This window comes from Panthera tigris, chromosome D2, assembly GCF_018350195.1.
Source record: "Panthera tigris isolate Pti1 chromosome D2, P.tigris_Pti1_mat1.1, whole genome shotgun sequence".
NCBI lineage: Eukaryota > Metazoa > Chordata > Mammalia > Carnivora > Felidae > Panthera > Panthera tigris.
The window spans coordinates 54,830,773-54,853,106 of record NC_056670.1 but is presented as its reverse complement, the minus strand read 5'-3'; the positions used below and the strand labels follow the sequence as shown (position 1 = coordinate 54,853,106).

The 22,334-nt window shown below is 45.9% G+C and overlaps 2 protein-coding genes across 3 annotated transcripts in view; one reads left to right on the top strand and one right to left on the bottom strand.

The window, feature by feature from the left end:
* The first annotated feature begins 1,212 nt into the window (after positions 1-1,212).
* OPALIN (oligodendrocytic myelin paranodal and inner loop protein) lies at positions 1,213-13,104 on the top strand. Of its 2 annotated transcripts, XM_015536665.2 has the most exons (7): positions 1,218-1,390; positions 4,075-4,110; positions 6,983-7,144; positions 7,887-7,922; positions 8,956-9,075; positions 10,442-10,498; positions 12,884-13,104. In XM_015536665.2, exons 3-7 carry the CDS (start codon positions 7,130-7,132, stop codon positions 13,058-13,060), a joined length of 405 nt encoding a protein of 134 aa, XP_015392151.1. In that variant the 5' UTR covers positions 1,218-1,390; positions 4,075-4,110; positions 6,983-7,129; the 3' UTR covers positions 13,061-13,104. The 2 variants fall into 2 exon arrangements, with proteins under 2 accessions (XP_007080188.1, XP_015392151.1); XM_007080126.3 differs by lacking the exon at positions 6,983-7,144 and having other exon boundaries at positions 1,213-1,390.
* A 1,510-nt stretch (positions 13,105-14,614) lies between these two features.
* DNTT (DNA nucleotidylexotransferase) overlaps positions 14,615-22,334 on the bottom strand; it is a 30,620-nt gene continuing 22,900 nt past the window's right edge. Inside the window, exons 9-11 of the mRNA XM_042960008.1 lie at positions 21,412-21,657; positions 16,900-16,983; positions 14,615-15,026 (exon numbers count right to left, since the gene is read on the bottom strand). Of these exons, the coding sequence (XP_042815942.1) occupies positions 14,940-15,026; positions 16,900-16,983; positions 21,412-21,657 (417 nt within the window). The 3' untranslated portion in view covers positions 14,615-14,939. The remainder of the gene's footprint in view (positions 15,027-16,899; positions 16,984-21,411; positions 21,658-22,334) is intronic.

Genomic DNA, 22,334 nt, shown 5'->3' with positions numbered 1-22,334 from the left:
ATTCATTCATTCATTCCCAGTATGGTTAACACACAGTGTTACATTAGTTTGAGGAGTACATTATAGTGGTTCTACACATTACTCGATGCTTATCATGATAAATGTACTCTTAATGCCCCTCACCTATATTACCCACCCCCAGTTTGTTCTCTATATTTAAGATTCTGGGGGTTTTTTGTTTGTCGCTTTTTTTCTTTGTTTATTTCTTTTGTTTCGGAAACTCCACCTGTGTAACTCACTGTGTCTTCCTCCTTCTGAGGTCACTCCCCTGGTTTATGTTGCTTCAGGCATACAGACCTCCTTCCAGGCTATGCCTGCTTCAGCCCCGGGGCTTTGCATATGCTGTTCCCGCTCCCTGGGACCGTCTTCTCCTCTTTCACGTGCACCCTAAGGGTCACCTCTCAGGGCCATCTAGAACAACTGTTTACCAGTCACTCCGATCACTTCGTCTGTTCCTTTCCTAGGGGGTCTCCCTTGTTCCGATTGGGGTCTGCCTGCCCTTGCTGGAACATACATTCCTCAAGAGTTGGGGCCTCATTTGTCTTTATCACCAAGGCCCAGAACCATATCCGGAAAACCCCTCGACATACAGAAGCTGTCAAAAAGATTTGTTGAATCATGATGAATGCATTCATTTAAGTGACCAAATGTCTTGGTCGTAATTGTGTTGTTTCGTTGGCATGGGACTCCAGCTCTGTCAGTGTTTTAAGGAAGCAAACTCTTAACAAAGAACTCACACAAAATATAAAGCATTCCATGTCAGCGGCTTCCTCCAGCTCTAGGAAGGTCCCCACTCAACACGTGAGAGCAGAAGGGGGGCGAGGTCAAACTCCCCACCAGGCAGCTCATTGACCAGGGAGTGTGTTCACTGCAGTCCCTCGAACACAGAGCAGGCTCCAACACCGTCACACGGGCATCCTCGGCGTTGATGCTGGTGGGGTGCTGACCCCATCATTGCCAGGACAGCGGTCAACACCGAAGCCTGCAGTAGGGGAGGGTGCGGCCAGCCTCGGCCTGTGTAACCCATTGTTTATAAAGAGCCACTGGCCGCAGAAGCCACCAAGCTCTCAAGCCAGCCGTGGGTTCTTTGCTGAGGAATGAGCCTGGAAAGTAAGAGAGAAAATGAAAACAAGGAGGGAGGCTGACCCGGGCCATACACGGTGACCATGAAGCAGGACGCCATCTCCCCGACGGGTGGGCGGAGGACTCGGCTACTCCCCTGGCCATACAAGGCTTGGCCAGAGCTCTCACGGGGCCACACCCCTTGTGTCACCCTTGCCCTCCCAGCTGGGTGCTCTACAGATGTGAGACACAAGCCAGTAACACCAGCAAGAAAGGAGCTTGCCGAGGGCGGCGTCTGGAGAAGGTTCTTGGGAGGCTGTCAGAAATGGTGAGTAAGGCTAGCATCTTTTCTCACCCTGCCTTCCTTCCTCACTATAAAAAAACAACTCCCAGGCATTTAAAGTTCACATCTCGTACTGCAAACGTGACTCTACTCTAGGTGCTGTGACTTCAAGGGACTTGGTGTTTTATTATTTTCCTATAAGCAAAATACTAATCATTAAATCAATTCTCCTCTAATATTTGCTGATCTCATCTTTCATTTTAATATTAACATTTTGTCTTTAAACCCTCCCCCCCAAACACACACACACACACCACAAGGGCGCAAAGCACATGTTTCAGCTAAATTTATTTCCCAGTTGAAGCAGGGGGTGTGATCCCCACCCTTCTCACTTGCTCAGTCCGCCTTCCGTTATGTGATCTGCAACATAGATACTGGCGAGTTGCATTGGAAGTGTTCTGATTTTCTTACTGACTTGTGACACATATTTGGGCGTGACTCAATCAAAAGAAGTTTGCTAAGTTAGAAGAGGCTTCTGTGGCTCCTTTATTAAAGAGGTTATTAGAAGGAGATGAATTCTGGCTTTGGAGTTAGGAAGATCTGTGATCTAACCAGACCCAGACCACTTGCCAGCAACCTATCTTGGTCTCGGTCCCCACACTCACCATGTAGGGACGATGGCCTTCCCCTTATGGGGCACTTATGCATGCGGTGTCTGACACACAGTGTCCCCTCAATAACAGTGAGTATATCCTGTCTCTCCCTCCTTCCCCTCACAAATGGCAAACTCATAATGAGTGACACTTGACCGGTGAGCTCCTAATGTGCCTTCATCTGAAAATATTGTATGGTGCTTAGACCAGCAATAAGTGTATTGTGGCAAATCCCTGTACTTGGAATGTTGCTAATCTATGCATGCAATTCCATCCAGTAGGAACTTCCCAAGTGGCTTCCCTGTGCCCTGCTCCATGCTGGCCAGGCCTTAAAGAACGTGACACCGCGTGACTCCCCCCACCCCTACACACCTAGAGTATTTTACAGTTTGGAAGGAGCAGTTACAGATGTTGTTTTCTTTGGGCTTATCCTGCGAGATGGGCAGGGCGAGTTAACATTATCCTTCTTTTAAGGATGCAAAAACTGAGCCTGGGAGAATAAAGTTGCTGGGAGGAAGTGGAGACCAGAGAGTCTGAGTCACTTTTCCAAGGTCACACAGTTACTAAGTGGCTGAGTCTGGACTGGAATCCAGATCAGGAGACTCCAAGCCTCAGCCCACCCAGCTGCCTCTCTGAAGGGTACTGTGTCAGATTCTCCCCCCCACCCCACCCCAAATGTATGTGATGTTTTTCTTTCCACGAGGGCACCGTACTGTGTCTCTACAAAATATGAATGTCTTTCTGGAATTGGCCAAAATCTTCGTCATCCAGATATTGATAAACAGCACATGCAATGGCCCACTTGCTGCCCCCCCTTTTGCTTCCCCCCAAAGGAAGCTTTGTCTTGGGCCTGCTGACATCAGTACCCAGTATTCACTGATGAGATAAGGCTCTGGGCAGCTGTGTTCAATACCGTGACCACCGAGAGTCCTTGCAGCATCTCTGGGCTTGGTTGGTATTGGCCTGAAGGGCAGTGGTTAGGAGCCTTGAGCAAGAAGACCCCGACCTAAGGTGGCCCAGATATTCCCCTTGCTCTAACATTGTCCCAGAAGAGTGTCTATCTTGGTCTCGGTAAAGAGCAGCCTGAAAGAGTGGCATTGGCTAGCCCAAGCTGCGGTGACAGAGCATGGGGAGAGGGAGGAGGAAGCAGCTGCTGGAGGCTCTGGGCAGGCTCACGACTTGGCGCCTCAGTGAGCTCACAGTCTTTCAGTATGGCTCCACATTTGGGGGAGAGGTGAGGCTGGGTGCTGACTGAGGAGGCGTGCAGAGGGTTTACCCTCTCCTCTGTTGTCCTGAGTAGCTGCACTTCAGCCCGCAACCTGTGCCTGAGACCCAGCACAAACTAAAGCCTTGTCTTTCTCAGGTTCTGCCTCCTGGGAACGGGGTTGAGGAGCAGGTGTTCTTGTTGGAGCATGACCCTTGGGAGTCTTACTTCCTACCCCCAACAGAAAGTACCAAATGCTTTTAAACTCACGCAATTCCCTTGGGGCGCCTGGGTGGCTCAGTCAGTTGAGCATCTGACTCTTGATTTCAGCTCAGGTCATGATCCCAGGGTCTTGGGATCAAGCCCCACCTTGGGCTTTGGGCTGGGCATGGAGCCTGCTTGAGATTCTCTCTCTCTCCCTCTGCCCCTTTCCCCTGCTCGCTCTCTCTCTCTCTCTCTCTCTCTCTCAAGTAAAAAAATAAAAACTCACACAATTCCCTCCCTAAAAGGAGTTCTGGGGAAAAACAACTTTCAGCACTTTGCTGAATTTTTAGTACAGTCTTTGCTGCCCTCTGGGTTGGGACCCCTCAGCCAATCACTGGCTGGCCCCTTAATCTGACCGTGGCTGGGGATCTGAGGAGGGGAGAGGGGGTCGAGGTTGACTTGATATTGAGGGAGGAACTCCCGATCCCAGCCTCCTCTGCTCCCTTTCTGTCTTTGGAGATGGAGATTGGGAGCAGAAATTGGGAGGTGACTGAGCCTGTGGAATTAGTAAGTTTTCTTGTGACCCACCAAGGTGAGTGACAGTTGGTAGAGGGTCTGGAGCCTGACTGACCATTCCTGGAGCCTTAATATTTCCTTCTCTCCTCCAGAGTTTCTCACTGAACTTCACACTGCCGACCAACACGGTAAGTGCAGTGGGCCCCGAGCACCAGGCAAGTCAGCACATCTGACTGGGGGTGGGGAGGGGGGCAGAGCACATCACACAGAGCTCACGCCAGGGGATAAGTGGACGGTTGTCAGAGGACTTATGAATAGTTGGGGGGGGGCACTGAGACAAATGTTTCAATTATAAAAATTATAAATACTTTTTTTTTAGAGAGAGAGAGTGTGAGCAGGAGAGAGGGGCAGAGGAAGACAGAGAGAGAGAGAGAGAGAGAGAGAAACAGAGAGAGAGAGAGACAGAGAGAGACAGAGAATGTTAAGCAGGCTCCACACTCAGCACAGAGCCTGATGCAGGGCTCGATCCCATGACTCTGGGATCATGGCCTGAGCTCAAATCAGGAATTGGAAGCTCAACCGACTGAGCCACCCGGGCACCCCTAAATAAACATTTTAAAAGGAAAATAGAAAAAAAATCAAAACACCTAAATTCCCATCAGCGGAAAACCTTGGTGCTTCTCCTTCTAGTCCTGTTTGACTTTATGTATATTTTGACTTTTGTTGTCTCTGTACCACGCTTGATTTTATACAGATTCTGTGATAAAAATTTTCCATCAGCCTTTATAACCGTAACTGAGGATAGTCACATGGTATTCCTTCAAGTGAATTATCTCTTTAATCGATTAACCACAATTAGGAATAATTTTGTCATAAAAATTGTTATAGCTAAATCCTTGTCTGCATTTCCTTAGTGTATGTTCTAGAAGGGGCATTGTTGGGGCGACAAGAATGAACAGTTTATGGCTCTCGAGTCTGGCCTGTAGTTGCTAGTCAAACGGAGATTGTTGGTTGATGATGGCGTAGAGTCTCAGCCCATAGCCGCTCTTCTGTCTTCTGTCCTCCTGTTGTGTGGAGATAACGCAGCCAGGGTTGTTTTCTGACCAGTGGTGCTGCCATGATGGAGCTAGGCACTTTCCCGGCCCAGATTTTTAGTGGGTTTAGCTGTGCCAAACTTTTCTGGTAAGTTACATGGTGATTCAAAGAGAATAAACTGCATTTACCTGATTGGAGGATGCCTAAGCCAGGGTTCATTTAAAAAAAAATTTTTTTTAATGTTTATTTATTTTTGAGAGAGAGAGACAGAGCACGAGCAAGGGAGGGGCAGAGAGAGGGGTAGACAGTTCAAAGCAGGCTCCGGGCTCCGAGCTGTCAGCACAGAGCCCCACCTGGGGCTTGAACTCATGAACTGTGAGACCGTGACCTGAGCTGAAGTTGGTCGCGTAACCTACTGAGCCATCCAGGTGCCCCGGCCAGTGTTCGTTTTTACTGTAACTTAGGGGCACAGCCCGGAAAGCAGTGGAAAGGTGCCACCTTGTGACTCACGGCCTGCCTTCTGGTGCCTGCTCCCGGCTGTCCTGGATCTCTGTACCTCACCTCCCCGGGCACCCACCCTGCCCTCCTGGCAGAGGCCTGACTTGCTCTGCTCCCTGCTTCAGCCTCTGCCTGTTGTCCTCACACAAACGTCCCTATTCCTTCTTCACCTGTCAAAACCTTGTAATGTGATCACCGCTGGAACATTCTCCCAGCTGCTTTTTCCTCCAGAGAAATCAGCAGGTGTATAGAGACCCCAGGTTCTGTCTAATCCTGGCTTGGCTTAGCCTATGAAGGTAACTCAGAGAAGAAAGAGGCCATTGCTCGGGGCAGCGGTGGTGAGTGGGGGGTAGGGCGGATGCCTTTATGATGCTAGTCGTCACCTTTTGTAGTACTTTCTTTGTTAGTAGCCCATTTCTCTGAGGACTGTCCCCTTCTCCTATGTAGGGCAAACGACCATCCCGGTTAGTCTGGGACTGTCTGGTTTCAGCACGGATGTCCTACATCCTGGGCAAGTTCTCCAGGTGGTTGGTCATCCTACCCAGCAGTTATATTCTCCTGCATGAGCTCCCCTTGTGGTGTGAATGACCCGGAGTGCCGGTGCCCCGGGAGGTAGGGGAGAGGTACACCTGGCTCATCAGAGCCTGTCTGCAGGGGGTTTGGAACAGGGCACACACTCAAGTCGGTCTCTGCCGAACAGTACTGGAAGGTCAAGTACAAACACTGGGTTGGGGTGCTGCATTTGGTCATGGAAGGCAGTGTAGCACCGCGGTTAAGGGCATGGACCCTGGAGCCAGAGCACCTGGCACCCACCACTTAGGGCTGTGTGACCTCACACAAGTGGCTTCACTTCTCTGTGTGTCACTCCTGTCATCTGTAAACCGGGAGTCATTATTGTCCTTCTTCACGAGCTGTTGTGAAGAATAAATGAGCCAATACAGGAGAAGTACTTGAACAGGCACTTAGTTCTCCCTAATTGTTAGCGGGCACAATTAGCAGAGCAGAAAAACCCATCTGGAGACAGAAAGAAGGAAGCAAACAGGCAGAGAGGAGTGCATGTGAAAGGTTAGGATGCCCAGGAGAGATGGAGAGATCCCACAAGGGATGGCTCCAGTCCCCAGAGAAGCCAGATGCCCGCTGGCCTTTGGCTCCACGCGGCATCCCGGCATCTTTAGAGGTAACTCTTTTTTTTTCTTTTTGCCAAAGCCAGCCCAAGTGAATTTCTAAAATCTAAAGACAGAACATCTTACCTGAAACAATATTGGACTCTTCCACCACTCTGAGAAACAGAACACTTTTGGCAGATAGCAGCATTAAAGTGGTACTGAGGGTCGGGGCGGGGGCGGAGTCTGTGTTTAGGTACAAGTGTAACCATTTAAGTATAAATCCCCCCCTCTGATGGGAGCTCTTTGAGAAAGAGACCTGGGCTTGGAATTCACACACCCAAGTGAGATTCGATTTATAGTTACCCCTGGAACCTTGGAAAAGACCCATCACTTCTCTAAGATCTATTTCATTTTCTGCAAGATGGAGACAGTAAGTAAAAGCCCAGGCCCCAGGGACTCCAGCGTGCTCACTGAGGTTGATGATGAAGTAAATAACAGGTCTGACCAGAACTTTGCCAAGTTCAAGTGAAAGACAAAAGCATACACTTCTGGTGCTCACTGGACCCTCATGACAGCCCTAGAGGTAGGTACTAACATCCTTATTTTGAAGATGAAGAAATGAGGCCCCTTCGCATGAGTTGAGAAATCACCATTTAACTCTGGACACGTGTGAGCCAGGGACGTATGCTTTTAACCTCACAGGGCACAACTTAGTGTAGTTTACGCCAGTTAGTGGCTAACGTGGAACTCTGTCCCTTGAGATTTCTTGATCTGGGCAAGACTCTCACCTGAAATATCTCATAAATGGATGAAATCTGGTTCCCCCACTTGAGTGGAGCTATGAACTGGTCACATGTATTCACAGAGATTCACAACTTCAGCTATCCCCCAAAGCTATTTGCTTTGTTGCATATTTGAAAACAGGTAAGGCTTCCTTAAAGAAACTTGCGTCCACCAGTATTAATATTTGTTTCCTTTCTAGCAATGGGCACAAGTGGTCCAAAGCCTGATGGAAAGGCTGTGGGGGCTAGGGACAGAAGAAAGCTTTTTTGAGTTGTAAAATGCTTTATTGCACATCCACAGGGTGGATAAGAAAGACACCACCAGAATTTCTGAATTCTCTCTCCTTATAGCCAAATTTCATTCCTTCTTACCTAGAAAGCAACCAAGAAAGGTTCTATTTGGCAGTTATTGCCATATGTTATTTTCAATAGAAAGTTTAGCAAAGGGGTAAACTTTAGGCATGATCGCTTAACCTTTGATGGACTGTCTTATATGATGTGCAGATTTTGTTTCTTTAAGATGTGTGTTCTTTTTTCACGCAGACTTCCTCCCCAGTTGTAACAGGTGGGAAAGAAGCAGTAAGTATATCCCTAAACTATGGAGCCTTGGTTTGGTCACTTATAAGAAGGAAATAATAATGTTCCAGCCATTTCCTACCTTTGTTTTAAAGATTAAAGTTCGATACGTCACGAAGCACAGAAGGCGGCTCAACAATTATCCTTGTGACCAACTCAGCTTAAAAATGAAGGAGAGCATGCAAAAGTCACAGACAGATTTCACGAAGTGTTAAGCGGGAAAAGCTGGACACGAAAGAGTACATACGTTTCATGTGCATCTAGATGATGTGGGCAAACAGAGGCAAAACTAACATATGGTGATGGATTTCAGGATAGTGGTTACACATGCTGGGAGTATGGGCGGCTTCAGGGCTTCCGGCAGTGTTTTGTGTTTTCATCTGGGTGCTGGTTACCTGTGTGAGATCATCATGCGAAAAGCCATCCAGCTATATATTTATGATTTATATAGTTTCCTGTATGTATGTTATATATGAGAGCTGAGCGTTTATAGGGATTCTGCAGATCATCTTTGATATTTCCAGATAATCTATAAATCTGAAAACTTATGTGGATACAAGGATGGCTGTTTCCACTCAGATTGAAGCAAAATGGACATTTGAAAATTAATTGCTTAATGCATATACTGTAAATGAATTTAAAAATTCACGTCCGAATGATGTGGAATATAACTTTTCACTTTTTGCCAAATTGATAGGCTAAAATAGTATCTAATAGCTGTTTTGAATTGTTTCTCAGCTTTTGCTATGTTGATGAGACATCTGTACCTCTGTTCATAGGAATGGCCTGTTCATATCCTTTGCCCATTTTCCTACCTGATTATCACCCTTTTTCCATTGGTTTAAACTGTGTAAATTAAGTCCACGAGTCATTTGTCATGGATGTTGTGAACATTTTTTCACAGTATTTTATTATCCATTGATTTAGTATATGACACTTAGAGGCCATGTGGGGGGTTGCTTTGTTTTATTTTTAATCAATGGAACTTTCCCTTTATTCTTGGAGGAACTGACTCTGCCCTTCTCTCTTTTGCCAGGACTGTGGGCCTTCTCTTGGGTTAGCAGCCGGCATCCCGTCCCTGGTGGCCACAGCCCTGCTGGTGGCTTTACTGTTTATACTGATTCGCCGAAGAAGCAGCAGCAAGGAGTCCGCCGAGGTGATCAGCAGCTTCTTTGGTTCTAGATGTAGTAGCAGGAATCAGTATTTCAGTGAACTGGCTTTGGGCTGAGGGTGTCAGAATCCAAATCTGTTTTCTGGGGACACGATGGTGAACGTTCCTGTCCCTCCATTTCTATCGCAGACTGAAGATAGTACACTCCAGGCAGAGCTGATGTGTCACACAACCTTCGCTTCAGGAAATCTGTGGCAACAAGGATAGTATCTGGGGTGGCAAAAAGTGGCAGTGGAGAGGGACGTGTGTTGCCATGGCAAACGCACGTCTGTACCGTGGGTGTGTTCTCTAAAGTCGAGAAACTAAAGGGCACGGGCTTCATAAAGAGAGTGGAAATAATCTCAGGAAAGATAGGAGGTGAACAGGTGCCGACATGTCTATGGTGAGGACATGTCCACAGGCATGGGGCTCTGTTGCCCTTTGCCCTTTTTGTACATCTGAGCACACATCAGTCACAAGGGAATCTACCAACTCCACCCCTCCAAATGCCGGATTGCTCTGGAGACCGTGCTCAGAATTCAAAGGCCCCCCCAGACCACTATCCAAGAAGCTTCCGTGGTTATAATACAACGGTGTCGTGTGGACTCTGGGTTCTAATTCCGTCCTCTATTTATGAACAGTCCTGGTTGTTCTCATATTAATAAATGTTAACGTGAGATAGACAATCGAGGCTCTACCCCGGGCTCTGCCACTTTATGAGTTATATGATCCTGAACAAGAGCTTCCACATTTTCTGTGCCTTGGTTCGCTCTACTCCAAAATAGGGGTCAGAAAAACTGCCTTCCCTATTTTAAGAGGTAGGCAAAGTTGTCAAGATGGACTAGGATTATGGTTGTAAAGATGTGTTGACAAGCTGTAAACTTTAAACATATTAAGACATATTATGGTTGTTGGTGGTGTTGTTAATATTTAAATCATAGCTTCTCCAATGCACTTTAAAATCATCTAGGAGGCTACAAAAATACCAATCACCAAAACCAATTAAATTAGCACCTCTGGACAATAGAGCTACGGCATGGAGAATTTTAAATATATACTAAGGTAAAGAGAATGGTATAATGAACTCAATTATCAAAACGTGGCCAATCTTGTTTGACCTCTGCTCCCACCCACTTCTCCCCACTCTCAACCTGGGATTCTTTTCGAAGTAACTTACAATGATATTTCTCATTTATGGAATTTTTGAGGGGGTGGTTATTATCTGTTTGCTTACTTTGTTTTGTTTTTAAAGCTTTCTGATGATTCTTATGTGCATGCAGGTTTAAGAACCATTGGTTTTAATCATGGTCATGGGCGAATGCTGGGATCCTTCATTTATTCTTTCCTTTTAAATGTATTTTTACCAACTTAGGAAAGTGAGAGGCCATGTGAAATTTCAGAAATCTATGACAATCCCAAGATTGCTGAGGTAAGAACTCTTGTTTAAAATCACTGTAGATCATTGATACAGTAAGCAAGCTAAGGGTTTTTAAGCCGTCCACATACAGGAGAAGTACCATGTGAGCACGTGTGGAAAAGAGGTGGCCCAGGGAAGCTCAGGCACAAAGGAGGTTCTCACTGTGTGTTTATTGGCTGGACAGGAATTCAGGGTTGATTGAATATTAGAAAGCCAATTTAGGGACACCTGGGTGGCTTAGTTAGGTGTCTGACTCTTGATCTCAGCTCAGGTCATGATCTCACAGTTTGTGACATCGAGCCCTGCGTCAGGCACTGGGCTGACAGCAAGGAGCCTGCGTGGGATTCTCTCTCTCTCTCTCTCTCTCTCTCTCTCTCCATCGGTCTCTTAGCCCTCCCCCACTCATGCTCACACACTCTCTCAAAACAAATAAATAAACTTTAAAAAAAGAAAATCAATATTATTTATTTCACTGACAAATTAAAAGAGAAAAATTGTGTGACCATCTCAACAGAAGACAGTCCAAATAAATTAAACAGCCATTTGTGATGTGAACTCTTAGCAAACTGAAACTAGCATAGGAGCTTCCTTAACCTGAAAGAAGACATCTTTTTACAAATTTACAGCAAACGGATCTAAAGGTAAAATATTAATGAATTCTCTTTAAGATTGGAAACAAAACAAGGATGATCTATTCAATACTGAATTCTATTCAGTACTGTACTTTAGGTCCTAGTCAATGCAGTAGGATAAGAAAAAGAAGTAGAGGGGCGCCTGGGTGGCTCAGTCGGTTGAGCGTCCGACTTCGGCTCAGGTCATGATCTCGTGGTTCATGAGTTCGAGCCCACATCGGGCTCTGGTGCTGACAGCTTGGAGCCTGGAGCCTGCTTCAGATTCTGTGTCCCCCTTTCTCTTGCCTCACCCCGGCTTGTGCTCTCTCTCTGTCTTTCAAAAATGAATAAAAATAAAAAAAAAAAGAAGTAGAAATTAACTTGAGAGGGGGAGATTCTTTCACAATGTGTACATATATCAAATAATTACATCATACTCCTTAAACATCTTACAATTTTGTTTGTCAATTATACCTCAATAAATACTAAAAAAGAAATAGAATAAAGAAGAAAAAGAAGTAGAAATTGTAAGACTGGAAAAGAAGAAACAGAATGTCATTATTTCCAGATGATATGATTATCTACATAGAAAAGCCAAAGTATCTACAGATAAATTATTAGAATTAAGGAAAGACTTTAACAAGTTGCCTGGATATGAGATCAATATACAAAAGCAATTTGCATTTCTAAAAATCATTAACAACCAATGGAAAAAGTAATTTTTAAAAATGCCATTTTGTAGAGGTATTAAAAATATGTAGACTGCTAAGGAATAAATCTAACAAAAACTGTAACCCCTTTATGGGGAATAATAAAACTTCAGTAAAAGGTATTAAATAGGACCTAAATAACGGGAGTTACATACCACGCTTCTGGATAGAAAGACTCAAGAGGTAAAGATGTCAAACAATCTCAAATCAATCTATACGATAAATATGGATTCCAATACAAATCCCAACAGATTTTTTTACAGGGAACTCAGTAAAAGGCTACTAAAACCTGTATGGAAGAAGGCAGGGAAAAAATTTTAAATAGCAATGAATGGACAGAATGAAGAGAAAACAAATAGGAAGATGGTACATTTAAACTCAACCACATCAGTGAGTTCATTAAATGTAAATGGTATAGGGACACCTGGGTGGCTCAGTTGGTTGACTCTTGATTTTGTCCCGGGTCATGATCCCAGGGTCTTGAGATCAAGCCCTTCATTGGGCTCTACACTGAGCATGGAGCCTGTTTGAGATTCTCTGTCGCCCCCCTCTCTCCCTCCCTCCCTCTACCCCTCTCCCCTGCTTACACTCTCTTCCTCTCTCTCTCTCTAAAAAAAAAAGATCTGCAAAATATTTTTTAAAATGTAAATAGTCTAAATATCCCAATTAAAAGGCAGAGATATAAAAATCAAAATTTACATCAGATTGAATATAAAAACAAGATCCAACCAAATACTGCCTGCAAAAACTCAATTTAAATATAAAGACACTAATAAATTAAAGGTGAAAGGAATGAAAAAGAAACACCACGCTAACATGAAACAAAAAAGAGTGGAGTGGCCAGAAAAAAACCTACCAAGGCACTAAGCTTGGCAATTATAGGCCTCTCCTCATTTGTTTTCTGTCTCTCAAGGATCACATCCTTTCTTGCCTGATGTCCAGCGTCTTGAAAACTTGTTTTAAATGTTTTTTTGGACTTCTGGTTGTTCAGGCGGGAGGGTAAATCTGGTTGCTGTTTGGCCAGAAGCAGAGGTCTTTCTTTGCTCTATTTTTGAAAACCTGTTTGTTTTCTCAAGAATCCTAGGAGGTCACCCACACATGAGAAGAATATTACGGGAGCAGAAGAAGCCCACATATATGTGAGGACTGTAGCAGGAAGTGAGGAACCCATGCATGACACTTACCGTCCTACTGTTGAAACGGAGAGAAGAAGGGGATTGTGGTGGCTTATGCCCAGACTGAGCCTGGAATGACGCATTTCAGTCAAGGAGAAGATATGGAGCTGGAACAGAGCTGAAAACCCATGGATTTTTGCTCGGAATGAGGAGAGATGCCAAGCTGCTTCTTAACCTATCTAAATTTCATGTGTAGATCTGGAAAACTTTCAGGTTGGTTTGTCTCTGTAGGTGACAGAGCTAAAGGTTCATTCCAACACTCGGATCTTGTTGTTTAATAAGCAGTGAAGCACCAAGTGAGGCCCAGAAGGAGCCCTTTGATCCTATTCTTGACCTATGCTTTTCTTTTCTTTATGATTTTGGGGAAGGGACTTGATTTCTTGTGTTTTGCCTTATCTTTTTTCACATCTCTTTTCTCAAAAAAAAAAAAAAATCATCAGACCTGGCTTCTGTGGGAAGGTTGGCCAAGGTCAGCATGGTGCAAGTTGGGTTATAAATAAAACTTAAATTGGATTATGAGGGGAAGCAGTTTCTTATTTCTGAACATCTCAAGGTAGAAATCCTGTGGAGCCATATGTTCCCTGACTACAGGGGTAGCACATGCTCCCATTTGTGTCTGTGCTCAAAGAGTATTTAAGGAAGGCAATTCTGCAGTAGACTCTCTCTCCCTGTGTGTGTGTGTGTGTGTGTGTGTGTGTGTGTGTTGAGGGCAAATAGGGTGGAGTGAAGGCAAAGGTCGTTCCAGGAGATTAGAAATGAGGGCTATATCCATTTTGTGAGAATGGAGAGAAAGGCCCACGTCCTTGGACTTGCGTGGGGAAAAACTCACTGGCAAGAAGAGAGGGCAAGAGGACTCTGGATGAACACAGGACCAAAGGGATGGGCTAAGTAGCAATTTGCTTGCCATCTGAGGAAAGCCTGAAGACACATCAGCTGGCTCAGGCCAGGACTTCAACATTGCTTCTGTGATGGAGCTTCCGGGAGTCCTGGTTCTGCCATGCGGGGCCATTGCTGGTGAACAGGCAGGGTCTCCTAATGGGAGAGCCTGAGTCCACGGCATCTCAGGATCCATCCACCAATTCCACTCTGATATGTTGTGGAGACATTTCTTTCTCACCCTAGGGCCTCTGATTGCTCAGAAACATGACCCTCTTCTTCAAATAACTAAGAACAGGTTCTACAAACCCAGTTACTGCCAATGCCAACATGTGCTTTCAAAGCTGCCTCTCTTACCTGGGGAGTGTCCCAAGATGAAAAGACCAAGAAAGAGTATCTCCCTGAGAGGAAAAGGGCCACTAAGATCCAGAGAGAGACTCAGAGATAGAAAATAGGGGATGTATTCCTTTGACGTTTAAGAAGTTGTACTTCTGAATGAAAGCAGTGGGAATACATCTCGTGTGTGGCCTTGTGCTGGGTGCCCAGGGAAGCAGCTCCATGGCTGAGAGAAGGAGCAGACAATGGCTTGAGCAAAGTGAGTTAGTACCCCCTCCTCCAGAAGGGACCCAGAACCCCCTCCAGAATCTTCTCTCCTCAAGATAAATCTTAAACTCTTCACTCTTTCATTTTGTCACATTTTTGTTTAGAATATTTTATAGTGTTTGAGTGAAAAAGAAGACTCCACCGTCTTGATTCCTCCTATTTTTATTGCAAATATATAGTATTTCAGCTACACTATGGGCTTTGACAAGCTATGCTGGAAATGAGCCACGAATTACAACATTTCTATGGAAAAATGCATTGTGAAATCTAAGCAACAGTCATACAAACGGCCTATTAGACCCTAACCCATTACCAGGTGGCGGTGCCTTATCATGTTTCCAAAACTATTTCTAAAAGCAATCTGCATTTCAATAAGGCTTAAAGAGTCTCATATTTTCTTAAGGCATCTTTACTATAATATGAAGCATAATTTATTTAACCCGAAAAAAAAAAACTGAAAAAAAGTTGACAACTTTTTTTAGGCATTTCTTTCCCATGGTTCAATGTAATCCAATCCCAGATGTGCAAAAATTTCTTCTTCACTTTCTGCTTTGAGAAATATTTTCTGAAAGCATAAAAAGAAATATGTGCATTCAGATATTTTTAAACATCTCGATCCTGACATAGTGAAAGTTTTACTTTGTAAATTGTCTTGGCAGAGTGGGTTATTACCAAAACATAATTCCCTGCTTCTGAGTATAAAAAATCATCTGAACTGACTTCTTTTTTTTTTTTAAATATTGACTGGCTTCTGTAATTTTATTATTTTCCTGCCCCCAAAACATGGTATCTGATAAATTAACAAAATTATGACGGCCTTACATATTTAGCTAAAGGCATTTGGTATTTTTCCAATGGGTCTGTAGTTCTTAACCACAGTTGTTCATTAGAACCACCTAAAGGAACTTAACAACAACAAAAACCCCCAAAAACTTTGAAGCCTGAACGACACCCCAGTTCAATGAAATCAGAATCTCAGGAGAGGTCCTGTCACCAGTCTTTGTAAAGGCTCTGGGTAAGTCTCATGGGCAGCCAGAATTATGTACTCCTGCTCCAAGTAACGAGAGGCAATTATAGGATACTTGTATATGTTGGGTTCTCCTTCTGACCTTCCTCACCTGCCCGCCCCCACCCCATGATCTCTTTTAGACCAAGCACCACTTCTCCCTCATCCCCTTCTTGCCTATAGCACACGTCTTGCCTTAAGACGCACTCAGTTATGTTAAACTATTTAGTATGTGTTAATTTGTAAGCATTCCTATGCTGTGTTATGTGACTCTGCCTCCACTCACATGCTTGACATCTATGTCCCTTTCCTCTGACAGCAGTACCTTGATTTTCCTTTGAGAAACCACCCTTCCCTACTCTCAGTCTGTGAGGATCAGGTGGGGCTAATTCCATCTCCAAGGAGGGCCACACGATCAAAGCCTGGCCAATCAGAGCCATAAGGGATGGGCACATGACCCAGGCCTGGCCAATGAACATCAACTAGGACTCTTGCTAGAACTATCAGGAAAGAGGCTCTTCTCTGTTAAGTTGGATGGATGGGAATCATGGGAAAACCATGCCTGAGGCTGAAACCAACACTGAGGAAAACCTGCAATCAGCACCTGGATACAGACATACCTGAAGTCAGTATTACCCCCAGATGCTTCAGTATATAAGCCAAGTATACTTTTTTTGCTATGCCACCTTGGACTGGGTTTCTGACACCTGTAACTGAGACAGCTCTAACCAAATACAGCGCATTTAGGCTGTGAGCTCTTAGAGGGTAAAGATAACTTCTGGTTATTTTATGTCTTATTCCCCTCAGAGCTTAGTTTAATGTCCTTGACCCCTGGGAGAACAGCAGACCTTGGCATGTAGATTTAACAGATGAATATTTAACTCCTCATAATTCATGCAGTAATTTATCCTTTTGCCGAGGCACGAATTTGGATCCTGACCAGTGCCAAGTGCAGCACACCAAGTGAGTTACACAGCTGGTGAGGGAGCCTCACTGACCGCTCATCTACATCTCAGGGCAGTTCTGTGGCTCTCCCTCTTGCAGTAGGCTCTCATTAATGACCCAAGTGGTCACTCAAAATGCAACTGCCCACGCATTTAAGGGGTACTTGAGTGGTTTTTGTAATTTGGGGAATCCTTGGTTTTCTTTGGACTTATTCACTCCAAATACCAAAGATATATCAAACACAATTAATGTTCACGCTGGACTGGTTCTAAAGACCCAACAAGCTCATCATCTTGGAGCCCAAAGCCCTTGAGGTATATTCTGGGCCAGGTGGGGACCGTGCTCCCATCAGGATCTTTCCAGCTGCCCTCAACTGTGATCTGTGGGAACAGGACACTCAGGGCAGACATCAGTTCAGGAAAAGTGCTCAGGGAGCCAGCCATAGGGATGAGGATCAGAGCAGCCCATCTTGGGGAGACAACTCTACCTTGGTCTTGTCGTATAAAGCATGGTTATCCAGGATCATCTTCCGCTCATGCGTGGCATACCGCCGGAGGTCTCTCTCAAACTGCTGGACGAGATATAATTAAAATAAATTACTAGTAAGTTTAGAATGTCTTCAGTATTACGCGTTTAGAGATATCTAAGTCCCTATAATGAAACACCTATTTACCTCCAGTGAACGTTCTGAAAGCAATTTTCTCTCCGAGGGCAAAGCTCTGTGACGGCACATTAGAATGCAAGCTCCTTGAAAACAGGAGCCTGGCTGGCTTGGTTCATAACCATATTCCCTTCTCTAATAGTGCCTGGCACACAGAAGATGAACAGCAAGTGTTTGTTGAGTGAATAAATAAATGCTGTGAGGATTGTGTCCAGGATAATACCTGGTCCCAAAGCAAATGCTGGATAAATAATAGTTTTTTTATTTGGAGTATCATTATGCCAAAAGAAGCTGAGGAGTCAAGAGACCCAAACTCCAGCCTGGATTTTGTCCCTATTTGTGCCTCTTTTGGCAAGCCACCCCGTTTCTCTGAATCTTGACTGGTCAGACAGGAGGATGAAGAAAGTCCCTACGTAAGAAGTAGGGTCCCTTCTGGCTCTAACAGCCTCTTGGATGAGAGTCTGTAAAACTCACGGTTTGAGCCACCTGTCCCAGAATAGCATGTCCTATGATCGAGGGTGGGCTCTGAGGCTGCAGGGGGTGAAAACTGAAGGCTAAGATAGAGGACAGTGAATAAAGCTGCTGTTGAGGTGAAGCACAGATCTAGAAACGTTGATCTTTCCTCGTGAGACGGGGAGGAAAGTATGGGATAATCGCGCCCTCTAGCGGCGAGGAGCCGTTTCCTAGTTTCGGAAAGCCGGCTGGGGCTGGGACCTCTCCCAACACGGCCCGCTGTGTAAGAAAACAGGCTCTCCAAACAGAAGTTTTATTAATGTGGCAGAGGGGGAGCCAGGGTTGTGGACAAATCGGGGTGTAGCAGGTTCTGGGTACAGTAGCTGTTGGACTGTGAAAATATGGGAGCGTCGCTTGGCACTATGCCTCCTGCCAGCCCTGGGACATTCTCTTCCCACCCCACTCCCCAGCGCTTAGAGCGATGGCTGCTCCCAGGGTGTTGGGAAAGGCTGGAGAGGATGGGGATGAGGGGGGCAGTGAGAGGCTGCCCTTGGCTCCCCAGCTCTATGTAGTGAAAGATATATTCCTGGACTTCTCTGCTGAAACCTGAGAACGTTTCCCCATAGACTGCAAGAAATGATAATGATGTCTTTTATTTGGAGAGTAACAATATTTACTCAAGTATTTACTGAGCACCTACTGTGTGCCGTGTGTGTCCTGTGTGCTTGGGATACAACAGTGAACATGTCTGCCCTGGTGGGGCTTGCCTTCGAGCAGGGGACACAGACAAGGCACAATAATGGAATAAATAAACGGTACGGTATGAGGAAAGGTAACTGTTGTATACAGAGCAGGCCTCATTTAGAAGGTAGGGGTTTGAGCAAGGAATTGGACCGGGTGTCAGCCAAGTGGACTCTGGGGGGAGAGCCGTCCAGGCAGACGAACAGCTAGAAACAGCCTTAGCATGGAGCGAGCCTGGCCTGTTTAGGGAGAGAGCAGTAGGAGAGGAGTTCAGAGGGATAAGGAGGTGGGAAGATCGAGCAGGGTCTCATGAGCCAGGCAGGACCCCACGTTTACTCTGAGTTCAATGGGGGAGTCTCTGCAAGGTTTTGAGCTGCGGAGGGACCTGATCTGACTTATGTTATAGGGGGATCGCTCAGCTGTACCAGGCGAGGCCAGAAACAGGCAACGACATCCTTCTTAATATTTACGTAGAGCTCACCTTGTGCAGGCACTGGGCTCACTTCTTGCTTTATATTAATTTTTTGATCTGCTCTATTACCGCTGACATTTAACAGCTTCTGGAAGAGTCTAAAAGACTCTTTAATTACCTCAAAGAAAACAGTTGTTTTTATTAGACTTTTTAAAATGTTTATATTTTTGGGGCGCCTGGGTGGCGCAGTCGGTTAAGCGTCCGACTTCAGCCAGGTCACGATCTCGCGGTCCGTGAGTTCGAGCCCCGCGTCAGGCTCTGGACTGATGGCTCGGAGCCTGGAGCCTGTTTCCGATTCTGTGTCTCCCTCTCTCTCTGCCCCTCCCCCATTCATGCTCTGTCTCTCTCTGTCCCAAAAATAAATTAAAAAAAAAAAAAGTAAAAAAAAATAAAAAAATAAAAAAAAAATAAAATGTTTATATTTTTTTAATTTTAAAATTTTTTTGGTGTTTATTTTTGAGGAGGGGGAAGCACGACTGGGGAAGGAGCAGAGAGAGACAGACAGAATCCGAAGCAGGCTCCAGGCTCTGAGCTGTCAGCACAGAGCCCGATGCGGGGCTCAAACCCACGAACTGTGAGATCATGACCTAAGCCGAAGTCAGACGCTTAACCGACTGAGCCACCCGGGCACCCCTCAAGGAGAACAGTTTTATGTACATAGTTGTACTCGAAGTTGTGCTGAGATGAGGGCATTGTCTCATTTAATGCTCATTACAATCCTGTGAGGTGGGGCTGTTGTTAGTCCATTTTTCAGGTGAAGAAAGGATGCCCAGAGAGCCTAAGTCATTCACCCGAGGCCACACAACCTATGATAGAGCTGGGACCCAGACTCAGGCACTTTACCCAAGTTTAAAGCCTTCTGCTTTAAACCCTCTTTAGTTTCTCACAATGACCCTGCGAAATAGGCATGACAAGGATGATGTCTTATGTTTCAAATGAAGGAAACCGAACACTGGGCAGGGGCATTGGTACTACAGTCTGACTGTGTCATCGGTCACAATCGACCTCAGAAGTTGGCCAACGGCTGCTGCATACAGTTGTGCAAGTTGTGCACTGCAGAACTCTAGAGGGCACCATTTCCTATAGGGGAATGTAGGCCCCAAATTGAGGTGAGATTAATAGATGACTTGAATTGTCTTGAGAACACTTCCCGGGCCCTGAAATATTTGGGTAAAAAGGTGAAGTCGAATTTTTCACCTACAAAACTTTAGACTAAATCTAATCCTGGTCACCCACCAACAGATATCCCCCCGGAGACAAAACACACCATATTCAGTGGTTGCATAGGTAGGGCGTAAAGATAGTCACACAAGTAGCTACCACATGCTGAGCACGCAGCCTCTCCTTTAACCCAAATGGCAACAATAAGAGGTGGGCACCACTATTATCCACAATAGAGATGGGGCGGTGGGGGCTCAAAGAGGTGAACTAGTTTAAAGTCAGTCAGCAAAACGCTGAGTGTTCTATCAGCGCCTGCAGAACCCATAGAAGCAATTTCCAAGAACTCCGAGAGAAGAGACTAAAATGTGCTGAAAACATGCCTGTCTTCAAACAAAATGGGTAAAAGGCCACCGTTTCTGCCAGTGATACCTAACTGGCCCGATCTTGTATAACTTCGGACTTGTTTTTGGAACTCTCCCCGGTCTCATCAGACTCTGCGCTCCCAAAGATTCTCGTCTGTCAAACAAGCTGCATTTATGATAGATTGTTTCATCAGGTTTTCCAACTTTTATGAATGAAAAATGTCAGCCAACATTTTTTGATGAGGGTGAGGAATTCTAGGGCCGAGACCCTCTGCTGAAATAGTTGCAGCCTCAAGCAAAGACGCCAGACATTTAACTCAAGGTTGAGGACAACTAATTTGTGTCATGTCGTTCATCCATATAAAACCCTCTAAAGAGTCAAGTAACAGCTAAAGACTCAAGCCAACAGCTAGCTGCCTGGGGACACTGATGAAAGTGGGCAGTGCTTACTACACCGGGGGTGGTGGGGGGAAGCTCGTGCTAACGAGATTCGAATCCTGGGCACCCTCGCTGTGAATGTGACTGGAGGGGAGGGAGAACCGCCTCCTGGCCAGCACCCATCACGTGCCGGCGTGGCACTGGGGGCTTTGCCGGCTTCATCTCACCCACCCCTGCAGCCCAGGGAGGTGACAGAGTCCTTGCCCTCACTTCCTTGGCGGGAAAGCTAAGTCTTCAAGGGCATAGGGAGCTCTGAGACCCCCAGCCAATGAGGCGCAGAACAGAGGCCCATGACAGGTGCCAGAAAAGCCAAACCTGTGTCCTCAGCCACCTTGCTGCTTTCTCTGCTTCAGTGGTCCTCCCTCTCCAGCTACATCCGAAATGCCTGCCTGAAATACCTGCCGGGCTTTTTTCGAAAGCAGATTGCTGGGCTCCACCCCCGGAGTTTCTGATTCAGGAGGTCTTGGGGGGGTGGGTGGAGAGTTTGTGTGTTTAACCTGCCCCCAGGTGATCTGATGCTGCCAGCCTGGGACCACACTGAGAATAACAACTGCTCTAAATTAATCTGTGTCACTGACCTCGTGCAGGTAGAATGCCCAGATTTGGAGGTTTCTGGGCACTCCTCCCTGTCTCCCTGGTCCCACTGCCATTGTCTCTCTCCTGGGCCCCGGTGGACCCAGCCTACTTCTTTTGGATCTGTGTAGCACTTACCCGCGAGCCAGTCCAGCCCAGCAGGGCAAAGGCACGGCGCTCGTAGGGGCACATGACCAGGTCCACACGGATGGCCTTCCAGGTCTTCCCTTCCTGCTGGCTACACTTGCCACTGTCCACTCTCTGATGGTGCAATTTTAAAATCAGAAAGCACTTTTGAAAATGATCTAAAGCATCCACCTTCCTGCTAGGCAACTTTAGCTTTTCAAATGTCGACTCCACAAGGTCGTAGTATAAAAGTAATTCCTGAAAGCAAACAGAAAGACATCAGGAAGAGTCCCCGGTGGACAAGGTCTGCAATTTGATACTGGGCTGTTAATGACTGCTCTTAGCAGAAGCTTTACAGATTTGAGCAGAAGGTGGGCATGTTGTGCCCTTGCCATGCAAGCCCACCTGGTAACCCTGGGAGAGGAAGCCAGGAAGTGGGTGTATTAGCCTATGTAGCAGAGGAACTTAGCAGTTAGAGAGGCCAAGGCCACTTCATGGCAAAGCTGCCCGAGAATCCCTCTCCTTACTTCCGAATCACAAGTCAGGGCTCAGAAACTTGCCTCACCGCTTTGAGAACAAATCAATCATGAACAAAAGCCCTGCTGTTTTATGCAGTTTTATGCTGTTTTTATGCAGGGACACTGCTCTGAGTCAGTGTCCCTCTATATTATATAGATGACCTGGTTTATTTGGCCCAAAGGGTTGTGGCCGGAGGCTCAGCCCCGCTTTTGGGCAGGACGAGTCACTACCTCTAGGTTGCATTTTAAGAGTGTCACTGGGTCCGCCTTGGGGACTGGGATACAGTTAGTGACACATATCTCCCCCAGTGATGCTGAGTCAGAACGAGAAGAAGAGATTCGAAGATGTGCTCAGCGACCCTCCAATTTGTCTGCTCCGTGGGAACTCCTCACAGCACAGGGCAGATGTGGGGCAGG